Source organism: Schistocerca cancellata, chromosome 3, assembly GCF_023864275.1.
Source record: "Schistocerca cancellata isolate TAMUIC-IGC-003103 chromosome 3, iqSchCanc2.1, whole genome shotgun sequence".
NCBI lineage: Eukaryota > Metazoa > Arthropoda > Insecta > Orthoptera > Acrididae > Schistocerca > Schistocerca cancellata.
In genome coordinates, this window is record NC_064628.1 from 792,277,668 (window position 1) to 792,302,274 (window position 24,607).

General features: G+C 40.1%; 1 protein-coding gene across 1 annotated transcript in view; it reads left to right on the forward strand.

The window, feature by feature from the left end:
* The window catches only part of LOC126176568 (dynein beta chain, ciliary), a 790,269-nt gene that overhangs the window by 736,860 nt on the left and 28,802 nt on the right, over positions 1 to 24,607 (forward strand). Inside the window, exons 76-78 of the mRNA XM_049923728.1 lie at positions 7,800 to 7,878; positions 8,960 to 9,123; positions 18,590 to 18,772. Coding sequence (XP_049779685.1) covers positions 7,800 to 7,878; positions 8,960 to 9,123; positions 18,590 to 18,772 — 426 coding nt within the window. The remainder of the gene's footprint in view (positions 1 to 7,799; positions 7,879 to 8,959; positions 9,124 to 18,589; positions 18,773 to 24,607) is intronic.

Below are 24,607 nucleotides of genomic sequence, written 5' to 3' on the forward strand. Positions count from 1 at the left end.
TTTTACAAATATTCAAGTGTGAATTACACTTTACAAAAGGAAGAAAATGTTTGATGTAAACCAAATTTTAAAAAGATTGGAGTTTCTATGCCAAGTTTTGTAACATATATCTATATAACTATTACCATACAGATATGCAAATTTCAGCCAATATGCTTAATTATTTTCATTTCTATAATTAATAGAGTTATAAGCACATTATTTCTGCACCTAATTATTTTATTCATCAACTTAAAGTGCATTATCTACAGGACTTTTTACAATATTAATAACCAAATCAACATTACTCTGTGTTTATTCCAGATCTTTCTGTTTATTAATTTTACATGAAAACAATTGCACCACAAAAATCTTGCTAATACTCATCCAAATTTGACAAGTTTGCTTCAAGCAATCACAAACTTATAAGTACACTATGACAAATTATTGAAATTTTATAATTTTTCACATTGACACATACATTTATCATCAATAGGCATACAATTCATAATTCTTTGATACAATATTAAGAAGTGGAAAATAAGTGTGAAATATAGTCGCATAATAATAATATAAACAACATGATACAGTTTATCATATTTTTCATTAATTGGATGTATTGTGTCATACAACAAATGAGTCCCATTCTCTTACATTACAGGGTAAAGCCCACAAAAAAACAGAGTGTATGTGTGTACATTGGGGGTCTCCTCCCAAACCCCTGGATTTTATTTCAACCAAATTCGGCACAGAAACAGCAGACCTCCTGAGTGCCATCTTTGTGGGATTTATAACCTCCTAGCTCCAATAGGAGCAGAGATAAGGGCAAAAAGATATTTTTCCAGCCTCTGGCATATAGACTGCCCAGCATGACAGGCACATTGTGTGGGAACAGAATTTGAATGCCAGTCAACCTAATTTGCAGGATAGCCAATATGTAAGAGGCAAGAAATTGTATTGTGGGCCCTAGCTTGTATGCTACCCTGCACTACAAGCATGTTGTGTTGGAGCAGTAATGACCTTGTTTATCGACATGCTTTCTATGGCATTCTGTATGTCAAAGGCAAATAAATGATTTTCTAGCCCCTGAAGTTGTTGTAGGAGTAGTATCACCTGTTTTCTAGAACTTATTGTAGGGGCTGTACTTGCCAATGAACGTTGCTGGGGAGCTGTACTTGCCAATGATCATTTCTGGAGACAGGTTGAGAGGGATAGAGGAGGAAATGGACAAAGAGGAAACAGGAGGGGGAGATGCATGAGGCAAATGGAAGGTATAGAAAGGCAGTAGGCAGATAGGAAAGGAAGAGGGGGATGTGGAGATTGAAAGAGAGAAGGGGAGGAGGATATGATCAGAGAGACAGAGGTGGAAGAAATGGCCAAAGAAAGGGAGAGGAGAAGATGAAGAGACAGAGAGGGTTGGAGAAGGAGAGAGACAGATAGAGGTGGGAAAGGATGTGGTGGACAGACAGAGGTAGAGGTAGGAAGAGGTGGACACATAGAGGGGGAGGAGAGGTGTGTTCAATATATGTGTCAAAAGCATACATATATGAAGCCAGAGGCTAGAGTGGCTTTTGTGTGTTGTGTGTTGTGTGTGTGTGTGTGTGTGTGTGTGTGTGTGTGTGTCTGTATAAAGCTGTGTGTTTATCTGGGATTCCTTCCTAAGTCCCTGGATCAATTTACACAAAGACTGGCACACAAACAGTAAAATTCAAAGGTGTAAGTAATATGGGGTTTATAACATCCTAGCTCAGATAAGAGTGGAGATAGGCAAAAACTTTTTTTTTCCAACTCCTGTTATACAGGCAGCCTCACTTAAGATCTGTTTTGTGTGAAAATAGTGTTGACCTGCCTTATTGACATGCTTTGAAGGACAGGTTACATGCCGTAGGAGACAAGAAACGGTTTTCCAGCTCTCAACACATAGGCTGCATTCTTTGTAGGTGTATTGTGTTATAGTAGTACCAGCTTGTTTTATCAACTCTTTTTGCAGGGGCTATATTTGTGGATGGGAATGGCTGGGGAAGTGTTGAGATGGATAGAGCAGAAGATGGACAGAGAGAGGGGAGCAGGAATGTATGGATAGGGAGAGAGGGGGCAGGAGGCTATGGGCAGAGGGAGGGGCCAGGAGTGGGTGGACAAGGAGAGGGGAGAAGGAGGGGAGAAACACAGAGATGGGGAGGAGGAGATGCTCAGAGAGAGGGAGATGAGGAGAGATGGGGAGAAGGAGATGGACATAGAGAGGGGCGAGGAGGTGAGGGATGAAGTAATAGGGGAGATGGACAGAGAGGGGGGAAGGGGAGGACAAGGACTGGGAGAAGGGCAAGAGGAGATGGAAAGAAAATGGGGAGGGGGAGAAGATGAGTCAGAGAGATGGGGGAAGAAAGAGATAGAAAGAAAGAGGGAGGTGGAAGAAATGGCATTTGCCATATGCGTAGTTGGCAAAGTCACATGTAACAGGGTAGTTATGTATAAATTTATGTAATATTTCTGATAGTTCCAAAAGCTTTGTCAGATATCAGTGAGAACACCAGGGAATAGGTGTACAGCTGGAAAAATTTTAATCTTCATCTCAATTAGAGAGTTGTAATAAGGTTATGCTAAATTAACTGTGAATTATTCTTTGTAGATTTTTAACATACGTGTTCTCACTATAAATGGCCTGTTAATGATTGGAGGGTATAGCCCTGTAGCCTCTTAGCACTTGCTTTTAGGTTAATATCCTTCAATTTTTTACAAAATTATAAATGCAATTGCAAATGGCTTTTCTTCAAACTCGATTAATAAAATATGATGCTACTTTAAGATTTGGATTCTTTCATTGCCATTGACCACACGCAGTGGAGCTGGCTTTGTCATTAATAGTAGGTTACAAATGCGTTTACAATATTAAAACTTAATGTTCACATTATATTTACAAATTATATATCATATATTAATGAGTTTTACAGCTATAAAATCAGAATCTTGAAAATAAATTTCAGCATTACATGTATCAAAGAATTCTCTTGTACTGCAGAATAGATTGTCAGCTAACCAGTTGTACAGCCTATTTTTGAAATTTTTCAAAGTCTGTGTCTAAAATTTTCTCTCTAGTGTCAAAATCTATTAAATTATGATGGTTATAACATAGGTCAACAAGAAATAACATAATGATTGACAGCTGTTTATATTTTTGCCTTGGTGAACAGTGGCTGAAAGCGTTCCCTGGGGCCAGTCCTACACCTTTTTCTGTACAAGTTGAACCTTCATATAACAAGAATGCCCCATAATAACAGTCCATAAGCTATGTGATACTGAAACAATCCAAAGTAAGCTATTCTTAGATATTTCTTGCTGACAGTCTCAGTTAACTCCCACATTATGGAGGTCACCTGTGATATCTTCTTGCAGACATAATTGATGTGGGATTCCCAGTTCGGTTTCTAGTCAGTATGTATTCCTAGCAGTTTTACAAATCTTGATACCACCTCTTTAGACAGATCTGGTAAATGGTATTAGTTTTCCTGTGGATTATACACTATTTATTAGGTGGAAACCAGTTGAGCACTAAGGCAGGAGACCCCTGTGAAAACTGGTGAAAACTTGATGTGTCTTGATCTGTAGTTACTTTAGGAATAAAAGATACAACTCACTAAGAAGCAGAAGCATTGAGTCATCAGTAGGCACACACAAAAAAGAAAGAAAACTCACTAGCCTTCAGGGCAATCCTTTCCAAGCTAGAGCACAAATACACACAGAAAACCCACACACACACATAAGCATGCCTATGCCCCTACATGCCACCAGCTGGATGTGTGCCCCTGCCCCATACCTCACAGTGCAGCAGAGCACCCGGGATGTCTTGGTACTCGGACTTCATCCACCAACCCTTTCTTGTGTGGGTCAAGTGTCAGGGGGGTAGCACCATTGTCAGTTGCTACACCAGTGTGTCCTCCAACAGTGGTGTGGGGTTCTCTGTTGCCCAAGAAGTATGATTCAGTTGTTCTGGACTGTTGTAGCTTGATTTGTTGGTGAGGTGTCTCAGATTGCTGGAGCTAAAGTCCACAACAGTTGGACATATTCAATTGATATTTTCTGTGGCAATGTGTCTATAATGTGATCAACTCTACTCAAAACTGGGAAAGTGCTGGTTTACAGTAGCTGTAGTGGCAACCTGAATGAGTCCATTCACAGCATCACATGTGAGCAGCTGTGCAAGTCTGTGTGTACAATCGCATGATGACTACCTTGGCGAGAAGGGATGGGCAGGGTATATTGGTGCAGTGCTGCTTTAACTGTTGCACAAATTGCAGAAGTTCTACTGAGTCTGGCATTAGTTCCGATACTAAGTAGTCCACCTTATTTCATAGAAGCTCACTGTAAATCATCTCCGCCACACGTTTTAGAAGCCTAATAGAACTAAAGGAAGTGCCTCCCCACCTAATATAACTAAGGGAATTGCCTCTGTCCACTTTTCTTTGTGATACATTAGCCAACATTCTACCATACCATCACTGGCAGGGTGATAGTTGATTGTGTGGTTCCATGGGAAACCACACAATTTGGCCAGTTCCTGAATCTGAACTATCCATCTTAATCAGTTGTAATGTTGAGAGGGCTCCTAAAATGTGTCATCCCTGTACATATAGTCATTTTCACTGTAGTTTCAGCTGATATATAGATGATCGAGGTTGACCCTGCCCACCGTGTACATCTGTTTACTGCTGTGGCTCACTACCTCTGTCCCTCCAATAGTGGAAGAGGACCCACCAGGTCAGTGTGAAAATGGGTGAACCTAGTTAGTGCATCATGAAAGATACTGTGTTGATTTGTATGTGATGGCTCATTTTACTTTGTTGGCATGGGCTGCATGAATGTTCCCCTGTGTGTGTGTGTGTGTGTGTGTGTGTGTGTGTGTGTGTGGTGGTCCCCCCCCCCCCCCCCCTCCCCAGCCCACAGAAGGTCTCTCTCTCTCTCTCTCTCTGGTGTGATTCCATGTGTGAGTAGTGAGATTGGCCATCTTGGTCCAGTACATATGTAGTACTTGATGCAGTTGCAGTGAACTTGTATTTGCAACTCATTTGCTTAATTAATTCATGGTCTTCATGTTGCAGTTGTGCTGTGTGCCTTTGAGGGGCTTCGGCTGTCTGTTATCTGTAGCACACTGTAAGCTTGATTATCTCTAGCTCCTGCTATTTTACTTCTGTCCACTAAGCTTAGCAACTATGTTCCCTGCCCTAATGCAAAACGTGCTAGAAAGTTGGCACCTAATATAGGTTTGGTGACACCAGTGACTGCAAAATACCATGTGAAATGGTAGAAGAAACCAACGTTGATGGTGCACACCTTGTAAGCATAAGTGTTGATCATGGAGCTATTAACTGCCTTCAGTTGTGGTGTAACATCTGTCTTGTTGTGTGGCTAACAGACAGCATGCTGATGGGTGAACCAGTGTCCACAAGAAACACTGGGCAGGTATGCCACTCTGCCACATGCAGTCTTTTCAGCATAACAGAATATGTATACAGGGATAGCTTCTGATGATAGCATGCAGACACCATATGGTCATTGTGTAGTCTCTGAGCATCTGAATAAATGCACAGTGACATACATTTTGCAATGTATTGACTGAAACATTTATGATACAAGCATACCTCATGAGAGCCTTTCTGCTCTCATCATGGTTTACATACTGGCGGCATCAGCTTGAACTGGTCCTGGTTTTGACTATTGGCACCTTGTCATTGTTTCTGCATGTGGAGCTGCATTGCCATCGCTTCCACTGTGGCTCTTAAATTTTGAATTTTGTCAGAAACAGTCAATGGGTTTTGTGGTGTGATGGTCGCACAGTCCACAGTTGTAGCCTTGGGTGGTTTTGGCCAGCAGTGATCGATCCTATCAGGCAGGTCTGCTGATGTCATAGCAATTGCTGTGGGTGGTTCGAGTGTTACATAGACTCTCTCAGTGGCCTGCAATAATATGTCAGATGGTCAATCATTATATATATTTTTTGTACTTTTGTTAGTAGTTGTTGCTGCCAAACATGAGGCAACAAATTGTCAGGAACTCCAGAGGTGTCTACTAAGTTGTGCAGATGTTGCCAGAACTCTGATGGTGTCTTTTCACCACATTTCTCCAGATGTAGTAGACGGCTCACTCAATGAACTTCATCAGTGAACTTCATATAGTGAGAGAGCAGCTCTTCTTTCAGCTTATTGTAATCTCTGTCTGGTGGCAGGTGCACGAAAATGCCTGCACCATTGTTGCAGTTGGTCAAAATTGCTTATCACCAAGGTAAACTGTTCATGGTCATTATCTACCTTTTGCTGCTGGAATATGTTCTCCATTACCTGAACTACGTTTGCAGTGATAGTGGTATAAATGGAGGGCTTGTAGTTGCAAACATAATGGGGGCGAGCCATTGAAACATCTTGTTGCTTTGAACTGTGATTGTGGTTACACTATAGAATTCTGGTCACCACACAGGATAACTTATCAGAGCTTGCAGATTCTGTAAGTCACATGTGAAAAAGTATCCACTGTATTACAATGTGTGGGTGTTGCAGAGTTAACGCAATTTTTGTTGTCTTGTGTGGAGCTCATACCCAAATGTATTGGAATTGCTATCTCTGAAATCTCTAAGTCTTTCTGAAGTTTGTTAATTTCATTAGTGATCTTGTGGAATAACTTGTCACCATTGCACATTTCCCCCCGTGTGTATTCAGCTGTTTGCAGCCTACACCGTTCGCTGAAAGATACAGAAGTTTTTAGATGGGGTCGCCAATTATGTGGCTTCATAATTTATCTGCATAAATAACTGCAAGTAATTCTGGAAGATACATAAGTTACTTTTATATCTGAAAGCAGAAGATACAGTGATGTTTTATAAAAGCAAACTTAAAGCAGCAGAACTTCTATAATGTGGCAAAGATAATAACTCAAAACATGTCAGAGAGTTCATGTATACCATTTAGTGTATTACTCTTGCAATGTACAAGTACACAAAAACAGATCACTGTCATATTTATTCATTCTCTGATGAATTTTATAATATGACCTATATAATTTGGGAATAAGAGTTATAGAATTACAAATATGCATTGTCTATTCAAACACAGGAACACATTGTATACTGTTCCTAAAAATACACATGCTTGTGACATCATTGCAACCAATGTTTCGTTTCATATCCTATGCATTCATAATCATGCATCCTCAGTGCACCTTTTAGTGACTGGTAGTACTTAACCACTACAGTATCACACATTATTATACTTTCATATCTGAAGTGTACTCATATTCTAATGTGCCACTTCTGCCTTTGTAACTAATCAGCATAACAAAAAGGTCTAACATAAATGCAGTAAAACGGTTATAAGATACAGAAATGTTCATGTGGCAGAAGTGTGTAAAAAGTATTGCTAGTCCCACATTTCAAAATAAGTTATTTTTCCTGTAAGTAAATTATCTGTTGAGTAACATTTAACTATTTTCAGGCATTCATGTACATGAAAACTTTTGACAACATGATTTGATAGTAGTGTACTAAAGAGTTACGTGAATCATGGCAATATTAATTTCAACTTAATGCATAAAATTGTGTATTTTTATAGCTTTAATAGCCATAGTCACGAGAATCATATATACTGTATTTTTTCATATTAAAAATTCAAGGCATCAACAAAAATGTCAGTCTTCAGTGCAGTGCAGCATATATTCACTACACATTTTATAAAGTTGTTACCTTTGTTGTATGTTAAAAGTTAGTTATTATCTTTGTTGTATGGTAAAAGTTAGATTTATTGTATTTGGCTCATGTCATAGATAAATAATTCTTTCAGGTTGATGGTGAGCTGATGCTGGCACCAGGATTCCCTGCTCCTCCCAACACAGACTATCAAGGTTATCATGCATATATTGGTAAATATCTGAATGTTATCATACATCAGTTGTGTAAATGTCATCTAGATTATCTTATTGTAATGACTGTGCAGATGTTATTTTCTATGCAGGTATTTCAAAGTTATGATACTACGTTTTTCATTATGGGGAAAATATCGCTTTTCAGTATAGTTTAATGGTTAAAGAACTGATTTTTATCACTTTCAGAGTGGCCTTAGTGTATTGCTGCTTATAAATGCATTTGGGGAACACGAAAAAAATTGGAAATAAATAAGTAGCTAACTAAACTCAATGAGTCACCTAGTGTCTGTGTGATGTTGACTTATAATTGTGTCATCTCCACGAGGAGTAAAAGCCATAAGATGCAGACTGATCAGTGTATTATCCTTTTGCCTATGATGTTATTTTACCAAAAGTGTGGAGAGGCATGTGGCTTATACACCACTCCTTTGGTTGATATAGTCAGTATTTCCAGACTAGAGTTACTTCCTCCACTTCAAGTAGATTGTCAGATGTTCTCATGAGGCTGAGTGCATCTTGTTCCTATCCTTCTGCAAAGGAAAGTTTATTGACAGTGCCAGGAATTGAATTTAGGTCTTCCAAAATGCAATCAGGCATGATAACTGTTCAGTTGCAGTATCTGGCTGTCACCAGTCATTCACGTTAGCATATAAATCCTCACTGGTACATCTAATTCTTTGTGTTCAGTCTCTCTTATGTCTCATTCATATCTGCTTATAACAGGATTCTGAATGAGCTGTTATTTACTTGTGCTGTGTTACTGTTACTCTGATCAGGTTCTGCTTTTGGTAATTTCATAGACATTAGGCCCTTTTATCCTTCTTGTCTTCTGAATGTTTTGTGACAATTTTAATCAGGTAAATAGAAAATTATGGCTACACTATTTGTTTATTATCTGCTTTGTGAAATTAAATCATTCCACTGAACCCCCAGAACAATTTTCATTTATTGATAAGGTCACTTTGAATGGTCATATGTGCATATTCAGAAGGAAAGTCATCTTCTGGAAAATATTAGTTACTGAAATTTTTTCTTCAATTATAGATAATGTAATGTAAATTATTTTTCTCTTCTTCAGATGAAGCAATGCCCCCAGAGTCCCCATACTTGTATGGTCTGCATCCGAATGCTGAAATTGGTTTTCTGACAACAACATCTGAGAATTTGTTCCGCACAGTATTTGAGATGCAGCCAAGGGATGCTGGGGCATCTGGTGGTGCTACAGTTACCAGGGAAGATAAGGTATCTTCCTAAGACAAATGCCCAAATTTAAGATGTTTAAATTGATTGAAAACATAAAGAGATATTATTAAAATACACTACTGGCCATTAAAATTGCTACACCAAGAAGAAATGCAGATGATAAAAAAGTATTCATTCAACAAATATATTATACTAGAACTGATATGTGATTACATTTTCACGCAATTTGGGTGCATAGATCCTGAGAAATCAGTACCCAGAACAACCACCTCTGGGCAGAATAACAGCCTTGATACGCCTAGGCACTGAGTCAAACAGAGCTTGGATGGCGTGTACAGGTACAGCTGACCATGCAGCTTCACCACGATACCACAGTTCATCAAGAGTAGTGACTGGTGTATTATGATGAGCCAGTTGCTCGGCCACCATTGACCAGACGTTTTCAATTGGCGAGAGATCTGGAGAATGTGCTGGCCAGGACAGCAGTCGAACATTTTCTGTATCCAGAAAGGCCGGTACAGAACCTGCAACATGCGGTCATGCATTATCCTGCTGAAATGTAGGGTTTTGCAGGGATCGAATGAAGGGTAGAGCCACGGGTCGTAACACATCTGAAATGTAATGTCCATTGTTCAAAGTGCGAACAAGAGGTGACTGAGACTTGTAACAAATGGCACCCCATACCATCACGCCGGGTGATACACCAGTATGGTGATGACAAATAAACACTTCCAATGTGCGTTCACTGCAATGTCGCCAAACATGGATGTGACCATCATCATGCTGTACACAGAACCTGGATTCATCTGAAAAAATGACGTTCTGCCATTCGTGCACCCAGGTTCATCGTTGAGTACACCATCGCAGGCACTCCTGTGTGTGATGCAGTGTCAAGGGTAACCACAGCCATGGTCTCTGGGCTGATAGTCCATGCTGCTGCAAACATTGTTGAACTTTTCGTGCAGATGGTTGTTGTCTTGCAAACATCCCCATCTGTTGACTCAGGGATCAAGACATGGCTGCACGATCCGTTACAGCCATGCAGATAAGATGCCTGTCATCTCAACTGCTAGTGATACGAGGCCGTTGGGATGCTAGTGATACGAGGCCGTTGGGATCCAGCACAGCATTCCGTATTATCCTCCTGAACCCACCGATTCCATATTCTGCTAACAGTCATTAGATCTCGATCAACGCAAGCAGCAATGTTGCAATACGATAAACCACAATCGTAATAGGCTACAATCCGACCTTTATCAAAGTCAGAAACATGATGGTACGCATTTCTCTTCCTTACACGAGGCGTCACAGCAACGTTTCACCAGGCAACGCCAGTCAACTGCTATTCGTGTATGAGAAATCGGATGGAAACTTTCCTCATGTCAGCATATTGTAGGTGTCGCCACCGGTGCCAACCTTGTGTGAATGCTCTGAAAAGCTAATCATTTGCATATCACAGCATCTTCTTCCTGTCGGTTAAATTTCGCGTCTGTAGCAAGTCATCTTCATGGTGTAGCAATTTTAATGGCCAGTAGTGTAGTAGATGATTAGATAATAGTAATATCATTAGATTTTATACATATTAATGGATTGTTTAAGAATGTTTGAACCATTAGAAATAAAGATTTTTGATTTATTACTATTTGGGGAATATACAATTTGGATGTTTGTTCTAAGCATATGTTTTATTCTTCCTCTATTCATATACCGTGGTCTTTCCTGAATGAAGCTCAAATCTTTTGCATCAGTATTCAAAAAGATTGTAAACACCTAGAAAATAATTGTATACTGTACTTGATTTGGAAAAAGCTACAGGTTGAATATCATAACAGATTTTATCTGTAAGAGAAACTGTGACTGTTGCTAAAAAATCATAGAGTTTTTTCTCCACTTACCTAGTTAGTGAAAGGGAAATTAGGATTTCATTTCTTAGGACCAAATAATAGGATGTGTTTTGAGCCATAATAAAAATTATGGTACATGCACATATTTAATTACATATAATTACTGCTGTCAGCTTGAACATAATCAGCCTTTTCTAGTGTGTTCTTTCACCTCTCCCTCTATTTTCCTTGTTATACCTGGTAGACATCTGTCAAACTACACAGTACAATTCTCACTTGCTTCATTTGTTCATTATATTTTGCATACCAGTAACATCTTTTGCATGAAAATACCCTGCGACCAAAACAGCTTCAGCATATAATAAGACCATATTCTACACATGTCATTACAATTCCCTAAACTGTAAAATATTTCCTGAAAGGAGAGAAACAGTGATTTATACACAGAAGCACCAAAGAAACTGGTATAAGCGTGCATATTCAAATACAGAGATATGTAAACAGGCAGAATACGGCACTGCAGTTGGCAATGCCTCTATAAGACAACAAGTGTCTGGTGCAGTTGTTAAACTGGTACTACTGCTATAATGGCATATTATCAAGATTTAAGTGAGTTTGAGCATGGTGTTATAGTCCTTGCATGGGTGATGGGACACAGCATCTCTGAGGTAGCGATGAAGTGGGGATTTTCCTGTATGACCATTTCATGAGTGTACCGTGAATATCAGGAATCTGGTAAAACATCAAATCTTCAACATCACTGCGGCTGGAAAAAGATTCTGCAAGAACAGGACCAATTACAAATGAAGAAAATCATTCAGTGTGACAGAAGTGTTACTCTTCTGCAAATTGCTGTACATTTCAGTGCTGGGCCATCAACAAATGTCAGTGTGTGAACCATTCAATGAAACATCCTTGATATGAGCTTTCGAAGCCGAAGGCCCCCTCGTGTACCTTTGATGACTGCATTACACAAAGCTTTAGGCCTGGCATGGGCATGTAAACACCAAAATTGGACTGTTGATGACTGGAAACATGTTGCTGGTCAGATAAGTCTCGTTTCAAATTGTATTAAGTGGATGGAAATGTACGGGTATGGAGACAACCTCATGAATCCATGAGCCCTGCATGTCAGCAGGCAACTGTTCAGGCTGCTGGAGGCTCCATAATTGTGTGGGAAATGTGCAGTTGGAGTAATATGAGACCCCAATATGTCTAGATATGACTCTGACAGGTGACATGTATGTAAGAATCCTGTCTGTTCACCTGCATCCATTCATGTCCGTTGTGCATTTGAACGGACTTGGGCAAATCCAACGACAATGTGACACCCCACATCCAGAATTGCATAGAATGGCTCCAGGAACACTCTTCTGAGTTTATACATTATTGAGCATATCTGGGATGCCTTGCAATGTGCTGTTCAGAAGAGATCTCCACCCTCTTGTACTCTTATGGATTTATGGATGACCCTGCAGGATTCATGGTGTCATTTCCGTCCAGCACTCCTTCAGACATTAGTCTAGTCCATGCCACATCATGTTGCGGCACTTTTGCATGCTTGCAGGGGCCTTACACAATATTAGGCAGGTGTACCAGTTTCTTTGTCTCTTCAGCGTATTTTGGAACAACATCTACGTCTATTGAGAGAAATGCCAATGACAACTGAAGTATTTCATTGATGCAGCAAAAAAGAATGCATATAACTTTATATTTTTTCTCCACATGCTGGAGAAAAATTTGGTATGCCTCAGGTGGTAATGGAAATAACACACTATTGCCTTTCCTTTTACACTGTTTTCCCACTGGGAAACTGCGACTAATGTTTAAGAGTTTTGGGGACTCTGAGTCAGCTACCGGCAACACACCACACAACAGAAAGAAACTTAACAGTCACTCTCAGTCAAACTAGGGATTATGAAGGACCAGCATTAAGTAGAAGATGCTTTAATAATTGGACAATTAGTTAACAAAAGGAAAAAAAACTTTGGTCTAGATGCATAGCTATGAAAGTATTTGTGCTAAAATTCAAGGAGAGAGGTGGGAATGAAAGAACAAGCCTTATGAAACTAAAAAGAATTAACTTTACCATGAAATAAATAACCAAAATATAGACAGTCTGTTTAAAAGGGCATATCTCTCCATATCTCGTTACAGTCTGTTGAAAAGTGCACATCCGTCCATATCTTCCTTTCTTCCTTTCCAGTGCCCTATATGCAGCCAAAGCCAGATCAGGACTAATATGGGACTTCTGCAGTTTTGAGGAGAACCAACTGTACCTGTATATTGGCTATTATTACATTGAGGTCGCCACTGCCAAAAATATTTTAAAGCTACTGCCAGATTCCCCCCCCCCCCCCCCCCCCCCCCCTCGGGAGGAATCCATATCCACCTTCTGTCTGCATCTAGTGTACTGCATACAATCAAATATGACCACATTTTTCATAGTGTTTGCACATCATGTAACTGAGTTGGGATATGGGAACCAACCCAATATTTACCTTGTGGGGTGTGGAAAACTGCCTAAAAACCACATCCAAGTTGGCCAGGGCTCTATTCCCGATTGTCTGTCTGTGTGGTGAACTTGATATGGAGGTGACATGCCTCCCCAGGCCCCGGAAGGGGCACTTTAACATGCACAGCTATCTGGGTGGGTGCACATCTCTGCATAGCTGTGTAGTCAAATTCTGCTGCTGAGTAAAATTAAATATCATGCTGCTTGACATGCTTTGATCCTCATTATCATGCTGCCCACATGGTGGTTGAGATGTTGCAGCTCACTCAGATCACAGTCTTCAATGACAGTCATCATGACATCATCCAGTGTTTGAGGAGGGTTCCTGTGATGATGCACAGTAGGTTTCAGCTTATCCCAAGTATGTTCAGTTGGATTCAGGCTAGCTGTTACCACACACTATTTTTTTCATTGACACCTGCTTGTTAGAGGAAGGTGACCAAGAGGTGCATTGCCATCTTTAAAGCTGAAGCCAAATAACTATTGATAGTAATGAGAGGTATTTGACATCCATACATGATACTGCCACACCTCCCTGCTGATCACACGAAACTGGATGCCTAGGAGGTGCATTAGTGTGCAGCCACCTTCGCACTCTCTGTGATGATCATCACACATCAGACACATCTTGCTCTTGCCAGTGAAGATGACTTGATGCCACTGATTTTGTTGCATTCTCCTTTGGGTATCTATGTGCCATAATTTGCAGGTAGCATTCAATAGTTGGTACTGTTTGCCATGTGCTACCACTAAAAGGGAGACCTGCAGTGTCTTGTGCCTTCTGATAGTGGTTGAAAGCTGAAATGACATTGCTGTGTTGTATGTTAATTCCATGGACAACTTCCCCCTTTCTTCCCATGAAGTGACTCTGAGTGTACGGTCTAGGATTGAAATGATTCTTCTAGGCATGTTGACGGACTGAACAGTGTATGGAAGTTGCACTGTTCTATTCACACCTGGAGACACTGCACGTTCTTCTATGCTGTATTGAGTAGGCAGGGTTACTTTTATCTCTGTTACACAGAGGTGTAGAACTTTGGTCAAAACAATATTGATAAAGAGGCTTACATAAAAAAAGCAATTCATGTTATGAGAAAGATACAAAATATTTTATATGAAACTCACTGAAATGCTGGATATTTTCAACTGTTGACAACAAAAAGGAAATCCCATTAAATCTTTCAGAGATCTGTTGGAAGGAATGGACATCATATTTAAAAGGGAATATGGCCTAAGGATAAACAGAGCAAAGAAGAAAGTGGTGAAGAGCAGTAGAAAAAGCAATTATGACTTGCTTAACACCAAAATTGAGAATAACATAGCAGCAGAAGAAGTCAAAGAATTCTCCTATCTAGGAAACAAGATTACACAGGATGAATGAAGCAACAAAAATATCGGAAATACACTGACAGAAAAGAAATGCAACACTGAAAAATAATTAATGTGGAATAATGAAATTTTGGGAATAAGTTTCTCTAGGTAACATATTTAAGTGATTAACATTTAAAGATCACTTGTTAATTAAGTGCACAATAAGCTGTTGCAAATGTGAAATGCTGGTATCTTAATAACTGGTGTAACCACCAGAATGAAGAATGCAAACATACATTCAATTATGTTGTACAGATGCTGGATGTCAACCTGGGGGATGGAGTTCCATGCCTATTGCACTTGGTCGGTCACTGTTTGTGACTGACTCTGGAGTTGTCACCTGATACTGTCCCATATATGCTTGACTGGAGACAGATCTGGCAATTTAGCAGATCAAGGCAACATCTTGACACACTGTAGATCATGTTGGGTTACAGCAGCACTGGGTGGACAAGTGTTACCCTGTTGGAAAAACACGTCCTATAATGCTGTTCATGAGTGGCAGCACAACAGGTCGAATCATCAGACTGACATACAAATTTACAGTTAGGGTATGTGGGATAACCACAACTGCTGTCATACAAAATTGAACCCTAGACCAAACTCTAGGTGTAGGTCCGTCTGGCATGCAGACAAGTTGTCTGCAAGCCATCAACTGGTCTCCTTCAAACGAGTGCACGGCCATCACTGGCACCCAGGCAGAACCAACTTTCATCAGAAAAATAAACAGACCTCCACCCTTCCCTCCAATGAGCTCTTGCTTGGCACCACTGAAGTTGCAAATGGAGGTCGTTTGAGGTCAGTGAAATGCTTGCTACAGGGCATCTGGCTCAGAGATGTCTTTGACGTAACCAATTTGTAACAGTTCATTGTGTCTCTGCAGTGCTAACTGCTGCTCAAATTGCTGCTGCAGCTGTAGTGTGATGAGCCAGAGCCGTACACAAAACATGATGGTCTTTCCTCTTGGTAGCACCATGTGGCTGTGCAGAGCCCAGCCTTCTGGTGATCACATTCTTCTGACCACTGCTACCAGCAGCCAAGTACCGTAGTTACATTTCTGCCAAGACTTTTGCAGTATTGCAGAAGGAACAATCAGCTTCTCATAGCCTTATTACACAATTTGTTCAGACTCAGTGATATGTTAATAATGGTGTCTTTGTCACCTTAAAGACATTATTGACCAACATCAACTCACCATGTCCAGTCTCAAAGGTAACTAATGCTCACAACTGTTACCCCACCGACACCCCGCACCCCTACCTTCTACCTTCTTCCTAAAATTCACAAACCCAATCATCCCGGCCGCCCCATTGTAGCTGGTTACCAAGCCCCCACAGAACATATCCCTGCCTACGTAGATCAACACCTTCAACCCATTACATGCAGTCTCCCGTCCTTCATCAAAGACACCAACCACTTTCTCGAATGCCTGGAATCCTTACCCAATCCGTTACCCCCAGAAACCGTCCTTGTAACCATTGATGCCACTTCCTTATACACAAATGTCCCGCACGTCCAGGGCCTCGCTGTGATGGAGCACTTCCTTTCACGCCGATCACCTGCCACCCTACCTAAAACCTCTTTCCTCATTTCCTTAGACAGTTTCATCCTGACCCACAACTTCTTCACTTTTGAAGACCAGACATACCAGCAATTAAAGGGAACAGCCATGGATACCAGGATGGCCCCTTCATACGCCAACCTATTCATGGGTCGCTTAGAGGAAGCCTTCTTGGTTACCCAGGCCTGCCAACCCAAAGTTTGGTACAGATTTATTGATGACATCTTCATGATCTGGACTCACAGTGAAGAAGAACTCCAGAATTTCCTCTCCGACCTCAACTCCTTTGGTTCCATCAGATTCACCTGGTCCTACTCCAAATCCCATGCCACTTTCCTTGATGTTGACCTTCACCTGTCCAATGGCCAGCTTCACACGTCCGTCCACATCAAACCCACCAACAAGTAACAGTACCTCCATTATGACAGCTGCCACCCATTCCACATCAAATGGTCCCTTCCCTACAGCCTAGGTCTTCATGGTTCAAATGGTTCAAATGGCTCTGAGCACTATGGGACTCAACTGCTGTGGTCATAAGTCCCCTAGAACTGAGAACTACTTAAACCTAACTAACCTAAGGACATCACACACATCCATGCCCGAGGCAGGATTCGAACCTGCGACCGTAGCAGTCGTGCGGTTCCAGCCATTATCGTCATATACTGCAGGAATTCATCAATGTCAGTGCCTGTGCGTTACACTGCTGTCCCATTTACCTGCTGCCTCTTCCTCCCACATTTCTACTTTTGTACCTGCTGTCTCCTTTAAAGCTGTCGGCTACCCTTTGCCAACCCTCTCTCCCACTCCCCCCTCCTTTCTCCAGTCACCCTCTCCACCTGGCACTACTCCTGTAGTTTTGGCATTGTGTATTTAACCAGCACATTGTAGGTGTACAGGTGTGTGTGTGTGTATGTGTGTGTGTGTGGGGTGGGGGTCCTCAAATTTCCAGTCTTGTTTATGTGCCTATTGATGACTCAGTGCCTCTACTATTTAGAGAGTCATTAACATTCATATTTTCTCAATTACTCAATATTATTTGTGTACTCCTAGAAGAGACAGGATATGGTGGCTAATGAGGGCCAGCTCCATCAATACAAATTGAATTTACTCAACAAGCACTGGCTACTTTTCCTTGCTACCAGCCTAGCCTGACTGCACTAGCAGACACCCTCTGAGCTTAGCATGTTGGCAGCTTTTCTATAAAAAATGGGTGGTAAATATGGAGTTAACAACACAGTGAAGATAATATTGAATGATGGAAATGCCAGTCTACACTGCACTGTATGTTGAATTGAGGGTGGTAGCAACTTGAAACAAGTGGATATTGGTCAAGTTGTACACTGTCTTGCAAATTTTGTTAATTCTGCTTGTCCCATCAGTCATGGTACTGGGTCTTACCTTGTAGTGTGCAATCAGTGAAGGGACTGTATCAGCAAGATGGTGGACTCACTCATATGGCAAAGACAATTTATGAGCTGTTGAAGCACTCCATACGAGTAGTTAATATGGCCGCAGTCAGTTTGTATATGACACAAAGTGACATCTACTTAATTACTCACACCTAACATCCACCTCGTACTAATTCCCTCATACTAATTCCAATGACCTGTAGACAGGTTTCTTTAGGAATCTCCCATCTATTTATTAAGTAAATAGTAAATGAGTTCTTGCATTTTATGAAAATAAGGGTGTGTTCTGTCCAAGAGTATGTATCTGTATACAATTTCTGTCCAATAAATGTGTGAGAAATAGTTGTGTTAAAAATTGAACAGTGGAATGCAACCATTAATGTTTGTAGTACTGATATTGTGTGAGTATTACTACTACAGTTACAGGCATTTCCCATTCAATTTATTGTGTACCATGTGTTTTTGATGCACAAACAATAAACTGGATTGCTTGTTTGTAAGACTGCATTAAAATCTTCCTGAGTCACGCGTCTACTAATAAGGAATCCGTATCTTCATAGTTAGAGATATAAACCAGCCCATCTCATATCTTTTCTTGGGAGTGAAGAAGTTTATATATGAAGTGATGTCTCAGAAGTTGTGCACTCAGAATAATAGTTACCTGCACAGTTATTTTGTGACTTAATGCTGTCATGCTGTTGATACTGCATACACACATTCCATGAATTACCTCACCAATTTATACTGATTATTTATTATGAATAAGGAAGCTAAAAGTGCTGAATTTATTTTTCTGACTTTTTAGGTAAAACAAATTGTGGATGAAATAATGGAAAAATTGCCAGAAGAGTTTAATATGGCAGAAATTATGGGAAAAGTGGAAGAACGTACTCCCTATGTAATTGTAGCCTTCCAGGAATGTGAGCGCATGAATTACTTAACTGGAGAAATGAAACGCTCACTTCGAGAACTGGATCTAGGTTTGAAGGTAATAGTTACGTATAGCTTTTCAGTATCTAGTGAATATGTGCAACATATTCATATGTCCAGGAGGAATTGTTTTTAAATGAGACAATGCAGAGTACTGATTCCTCTTCAGTCTTAATGAGAGCATGACCTTGAAGCTTGTTATGGTAGTCAGCTGCATATCTAGAACATCAACATAGCTTGCGAATCAGATCAATTACTACACAATCTGAATCAGCACAAAGAGGTTCCACCATATCTTCTTCATTTGAGGAAATTTCTGTATGTATTTAATAAGACATTAAGGACTCCCATTCAAGGGTACAATTCATTGTTCTTCTCTTCTTTTTTGTGTCACAAATAAATATTTGGCAGTGCTTGACAGGTCTGCAATTGAGCACTGATATATGACAGGAACTATTCCACAACTACTCAGAGTAACTACCATTGAAGAAGTGAAACCAAGACTTGGTTTTCTCTTCAGTTTATTGTATAGTTATATTATAAATGATGCAGTTTCAAGTTGCAAATCAGTGCTCCCTTGTGAAGAAGGTCATATAGTTCTACAGTGGAACCTTGCATAGCGAACATATTCGTTCCAAAATCTTACTTGTAGTGCAAAACACTCATTAAGTGAAACAGTTTATCCCATATAACTTAATGTAAAACACAATAAAGTGTTCCATACAGGAAAAGTATTAAAAGTTTTATCTTAATCATGCCTGTTATTCAAACAAAATTGTACATACAGTATATTAAGTGCTTTATTATTCACAATACATAACTAATTCTTTTTTTTACTAGGAAGCTATCTACAGCCATTTGATTCTGCTGATGCTTCAACACTTGGTGAAAATGCAACACAGCATAATTGTCAAATAAATTTGTAACACATGTAGCCACTGCTTTATTGTGGTGATGATATTCAGTGTAGGATGCCACCAGTTTCCATGTATTCAGGATTTCTCTTATTGTGCCAGAAGATTGCTGTTTTGCTCTTACTGTCTCCTCCTCCTCCTTCTCCTCCTCCTCCTCTGAAGAACTCCTCTCCATAACTTCCTGCTGTGAAACACATCACAACTTCATAAGCTCTTTGCTGGTTATTTCTAGGCTGTGATCTTCCACAAGCTCATCGATATCATTGTTATCCACTTCTACTCCTACGCTCTTGGCCAAAGACACAAACTTGTTGACCACAGGCTCCATAGGTACTGACTCAAATGACACAGTGTCACTTTTGACAATGCACTCTGGCCAAAGTTTCTCCAAGCAGAAGTGAGATTTCTCTTGGTAACCCATTCCCATGCCTTTTCGATCATCTTGATGCAGGCAACAATGTTGAAGTGATATTTCCAAAACTCTCTTAGAGTGAGATTGGTAGCTTCAGTCAACTCAAAGCAATGCTCGAAGAGTGCTGTAGTGTAGAGCTTCTTAAAGTTGGAAATAATCTGCTGGTTCATAGTCTGGAGTAACGAAGTGGTTTTGGGAGGCACACATTGGATCTTGATGAATTGAAACTCTTCAAGGAGGTGTTTTTGTAGACCTGGAAAATGGACAGGAGCATAACAAGCAAGACATGGAGTGGCAGATTCATCTCAAACAAATATTTTTTCACTGAAGGAGCAAACACTTCATTGATCCAATCACAAAAACCATCACATGTCATCCAAGTCTTGTTGTTGAGCCTATACATCACATTTACCCTTCTCTTCTGGACTTAATTTCTTGAAGGCTCGTGGAGTTTTTGAACAGTAAAAAAAGCAGTGGTTTAATTTTCAAATCACCACTTACATCGGCACAGAATGACAGTGTGAGACAGTCTTTCATTGGCTTGTGACTGGGCAATGCATTCTCCTCTACTGTTATAAAGGTATGCTTCAGCATCTTTTTCTAGAATAGACTTGCCTTGACACAATGAAAAACCTGTTGTGGCAGAAAACCCCTAGAATCTATGAGTATCTTGAAGTTGCTGATGAAGTACTTTGCTGCTTTTGTGGCAGAGCTGGCTGCTTTACCATGCCTCACAATGATGTGGATGCTGGTTCTTCTCTTAAACTTCGTGAACCACCCATAGCCTCCCTGAAACACTTCTTTCGGCACTGATGATCATGGTGTCTTCTTACCAAGGTTGGAGAAAATCATTCTTACCTTCTCACAATTGATGTTCTCATTAATAGAGGCACGTTAAAATAGCTTTTCGTTTATCCACATAAGGAGCAATCTTTCAATATCATCCAGAATATGAAACCGTTGTTTAGATACTCTTGTCACTCTCTTTGAAGCATCTGTTTCCTTAATCTCATCCTTGGTATTGAGGATAGTGCAAATAGTTGAGGTAGGCCAATTGTATGTGCTTTCTGAATCAGCAATGCTCACACCAAGTTCACATTTTTCAATGATTCTGCATTTCTTCATTTCTAAGGTAATTTTCTTTCTCTTATGGTCATCTTCTTGCGGCTCTACATTCAGGGACATTTCTATGAAGGTTATTTAAATTTGCATACAAAAAACACTGTGTGAACACAAGTTTAGAAAATGTGTGATCATAAGCTGCACTAAGATGGTAGTAGAAAGAGTGCTAAACCCATACTGCAGTACATACTAAAGACATTGTTCATATGCCACTGGTGACAATGAAAGGTGTTCATATTGTTAAAAGTTTCTCACTCTGGGCGCGAACAACTGGAGACATCGCACTAAATCATTGTCACTCATTAATCAAAACATTGCTCGCTAAGCGAGGCACGTTTTTTCAATTTGTTTTGCTCATTATTCAAATTTTGCATTATGGGAGGTACTCATTAAGTGACGTTACACTGTACCTGTTCCAGCTCAGAAATTTTGGTCAGTTCATACATTCTTGTTGGATGGTGCGTGAATTTATGATATAGTGGTGGGCAGGGTCAGTATATTCAATGAATGGAAGGTGGTCCTTAAAAGCCACAAAGGATCAGATTCACACACCTGAAGCAGGAACAAATGCAGTTTGATGTGTAGCCTAAGTATACAATGTTTCTAGCATACAAATACCCACATGCCGTCGCAGTGATAACTATGTCCTGCAGGTGATCTTTAATATACAGAAAGGCAGTATAATGTGAAATTTTCTCTTTGGCACACTTACTTTGATACCAGTCTGAACAGAGGTAAAAGGTATTGTTTACATTAACAGTAGTAAACTTATATGTTTTAAAAACATGGTAAATAATTTGAGAAATATGCAGTGTGTAATAAATGTACTAGTTTTATTGGAGCTCATTGAAATGAAAAAACTATTATGAAGTCGTCTGTGTATTTTTTGAAGTGTTAAATGGTTCATGACACTGTTCCTGAAATTTTAGAAAAAAAAAATGTACCGAAAAGTTTTGAAAAGAGTTTTTCTTCCAAAAACCAAAAGAATGCAACCACATGTTCCAAAAACAAAGCTCAAACAGCGTGTCAATTATGTTGTCTAAAAGCAGACATTTTAAACTCTAATCCTTGGCAATTTCAACAGGAATTAGTTTGTTTATTTGGGAATAAGTTGCTGTATAAATATAACATTACAGAGTTGTGTCATCCTTTCTAAAACACACTATATAAGAAAAGCAATAACTTGAAAGGATAGACAGCTACTTATAACATAGATAAGTTGCTGAATGGCAGATAGGCACAATGAAAAAGACTGTTAGATGTCATTCAGCTGTTTGACCAAGTGTTTCATCAAACATAGACAACAAAACTCACACACATCCACACAAGCACAACTCACACATACATTGTCACTGTCATCTAAAGCCCGACAGTAACAGTGTGTGAAGTGAGCAGTGATCTTTGTAGGAGTGGGAGTAAAAAGAAGGTGTGGGGCTGGGAGGGATAGTAAAGCAGGGAATGGAGGGGGAAGGTGTTAGTGCCCTGTAAGAGTATGGGACATGGTGGGGACAGGACAGGGCCATTACGTTGAGCATTGGGTGGTTTTGCGGAAGAGGGATGGTTAGGGGGAGGGGGGGAGAAAGGAGAGGAGAGGAGTAGAGAAACGTAAAGGGTGTGCAAATATATATAAAAATAATAATTAATTGAATTAATTATAATATTATCAAATTTTATTTTTATAAATTTTGAAGTGAATTAATTGTCTTGCAGTCTTAATTTACAAATCTTGTAAATTGTAAGTCAGCAGTAGCATGAATTTACGTCAATTTTAGCAATCTCTATGCCATTGAGATTTACGTAATTTAGTTATATGCTTCTTCTTCCGCCATAAGTACTTCTCATTTTTGACCGTGAATACAATACTGATTTTTATCGTAGTTGCTCTTCAGATGCAGGCAACTACAGTGACATGATGTTAGCATAATGTGTGGAAGAAAATAAAAACTTTCATGGTTTTGCACTAATAAGAATCCTCACACTTCATATTTTCATAAATTATTATTTAGGTATCACAAATTCTACTACACACTTCTCACAAAAATATGTGTTCTCCCTACAAGGACTAAAGACAGTGTCTATTAAATGACTGACAAAAAAATTGAACAAAGTTTTCTATCATTTGTCATTTGTCTTCCGGCGTAACCAAATACATCTTTGCCTATGCTTACAGTGGTCACGCTAGTGTTTATTGTTATTGGTTTTTAACTTTTATCATGGCGTGTTGGGGCTTTTCCTTATATACTTATACAAGGACTATGCAGGTGCAGGAAAACATGTAGGACAGGAGTGGGATCAGGGAAGTGTACTCAGCATTTGGCTGCTCCAGCTACCTCTCGGCTTCAGTTTGCCAATGAACATTCTCTTGGTCAGACAGCTTGTTAGTTGTCATACCCAAATAGAATATGGCACAGGGTTGCAGATAATCTGGTAGAGCACATGGCTGCTTTCATAGGTGAATCCGCCTTTGATGTGTTAGGAGACACCTGTTACATGACTTAAATAGGTGTTAATGGGAGTATATATGGAACAGATCTGGCACTAGATCTATTGCAGGGGTATGAGCGGAGGGGCAAGGCTGTGAGAGCAGCGACGGAATAGGGATTGATAAGGATATTGTGTGGCTGGGTGGGTAGCAGAATAACGGTGGGGGAGGTGTGCAGAGGATATTTTTCATTTCATGCATGATGAGAGATAGTCAAAACCCTGACCGAAAATGGTATCAAGTTGCTCTAGACCTGGGTGGTACTGAGTCATGATGGGGTTGCTCCTATGTGGCCAGACATGTGGGGATGACAGGTGCTGGGAAAGACACGGCATAAGAGATCTGTTTCTGGACTAGGTGGGGATGGTAATTTTGGTCTTGAGCACCCTGGTGAGACTCTTGCCTTATTTCGAGAGGGACTGCTCATCAGTGCTAATAAGATAACCATGGGTGGCTAGGCTGTATAGAAGGGTCTTCTCGGTGTGGATTTTGTGGCAGATGTTGAATTGGAGATGTTGTAGGTGGTTGGTTTATTTGATGTGGTTGGAGACACTGATGTAGCCATCCTTGAGGTGGAGGTCAATTACTGGAACAACGGAATCACATTCTATACCAAGTTTTTGACAACATCTCGTCATACCATAATTAGAGATATATCATCCCTACTATCCTCCCCACACCTCCCACAGTGGTATTCCGCTATCCACCCAATCTATGCTCATCTCTCCTTGCCCATCCCTATTACTCTGCTCCCAGCACCTTACCCAGTAGCTTATATTCCAACAATAGTTCTCAATCCAAGGCTTGTCCTGTACATCCTCTCACTATGATCTACTCATATTCTATCACAGTCCTCTCCATCCATATCAAAGACAAGGCCATCTGTGAAAGCAGCAATGTGATCTACCAGTTTAGCTGCAACTACTGTGCCTCATCATTTGTGAGCATAACAAAAAACAATCT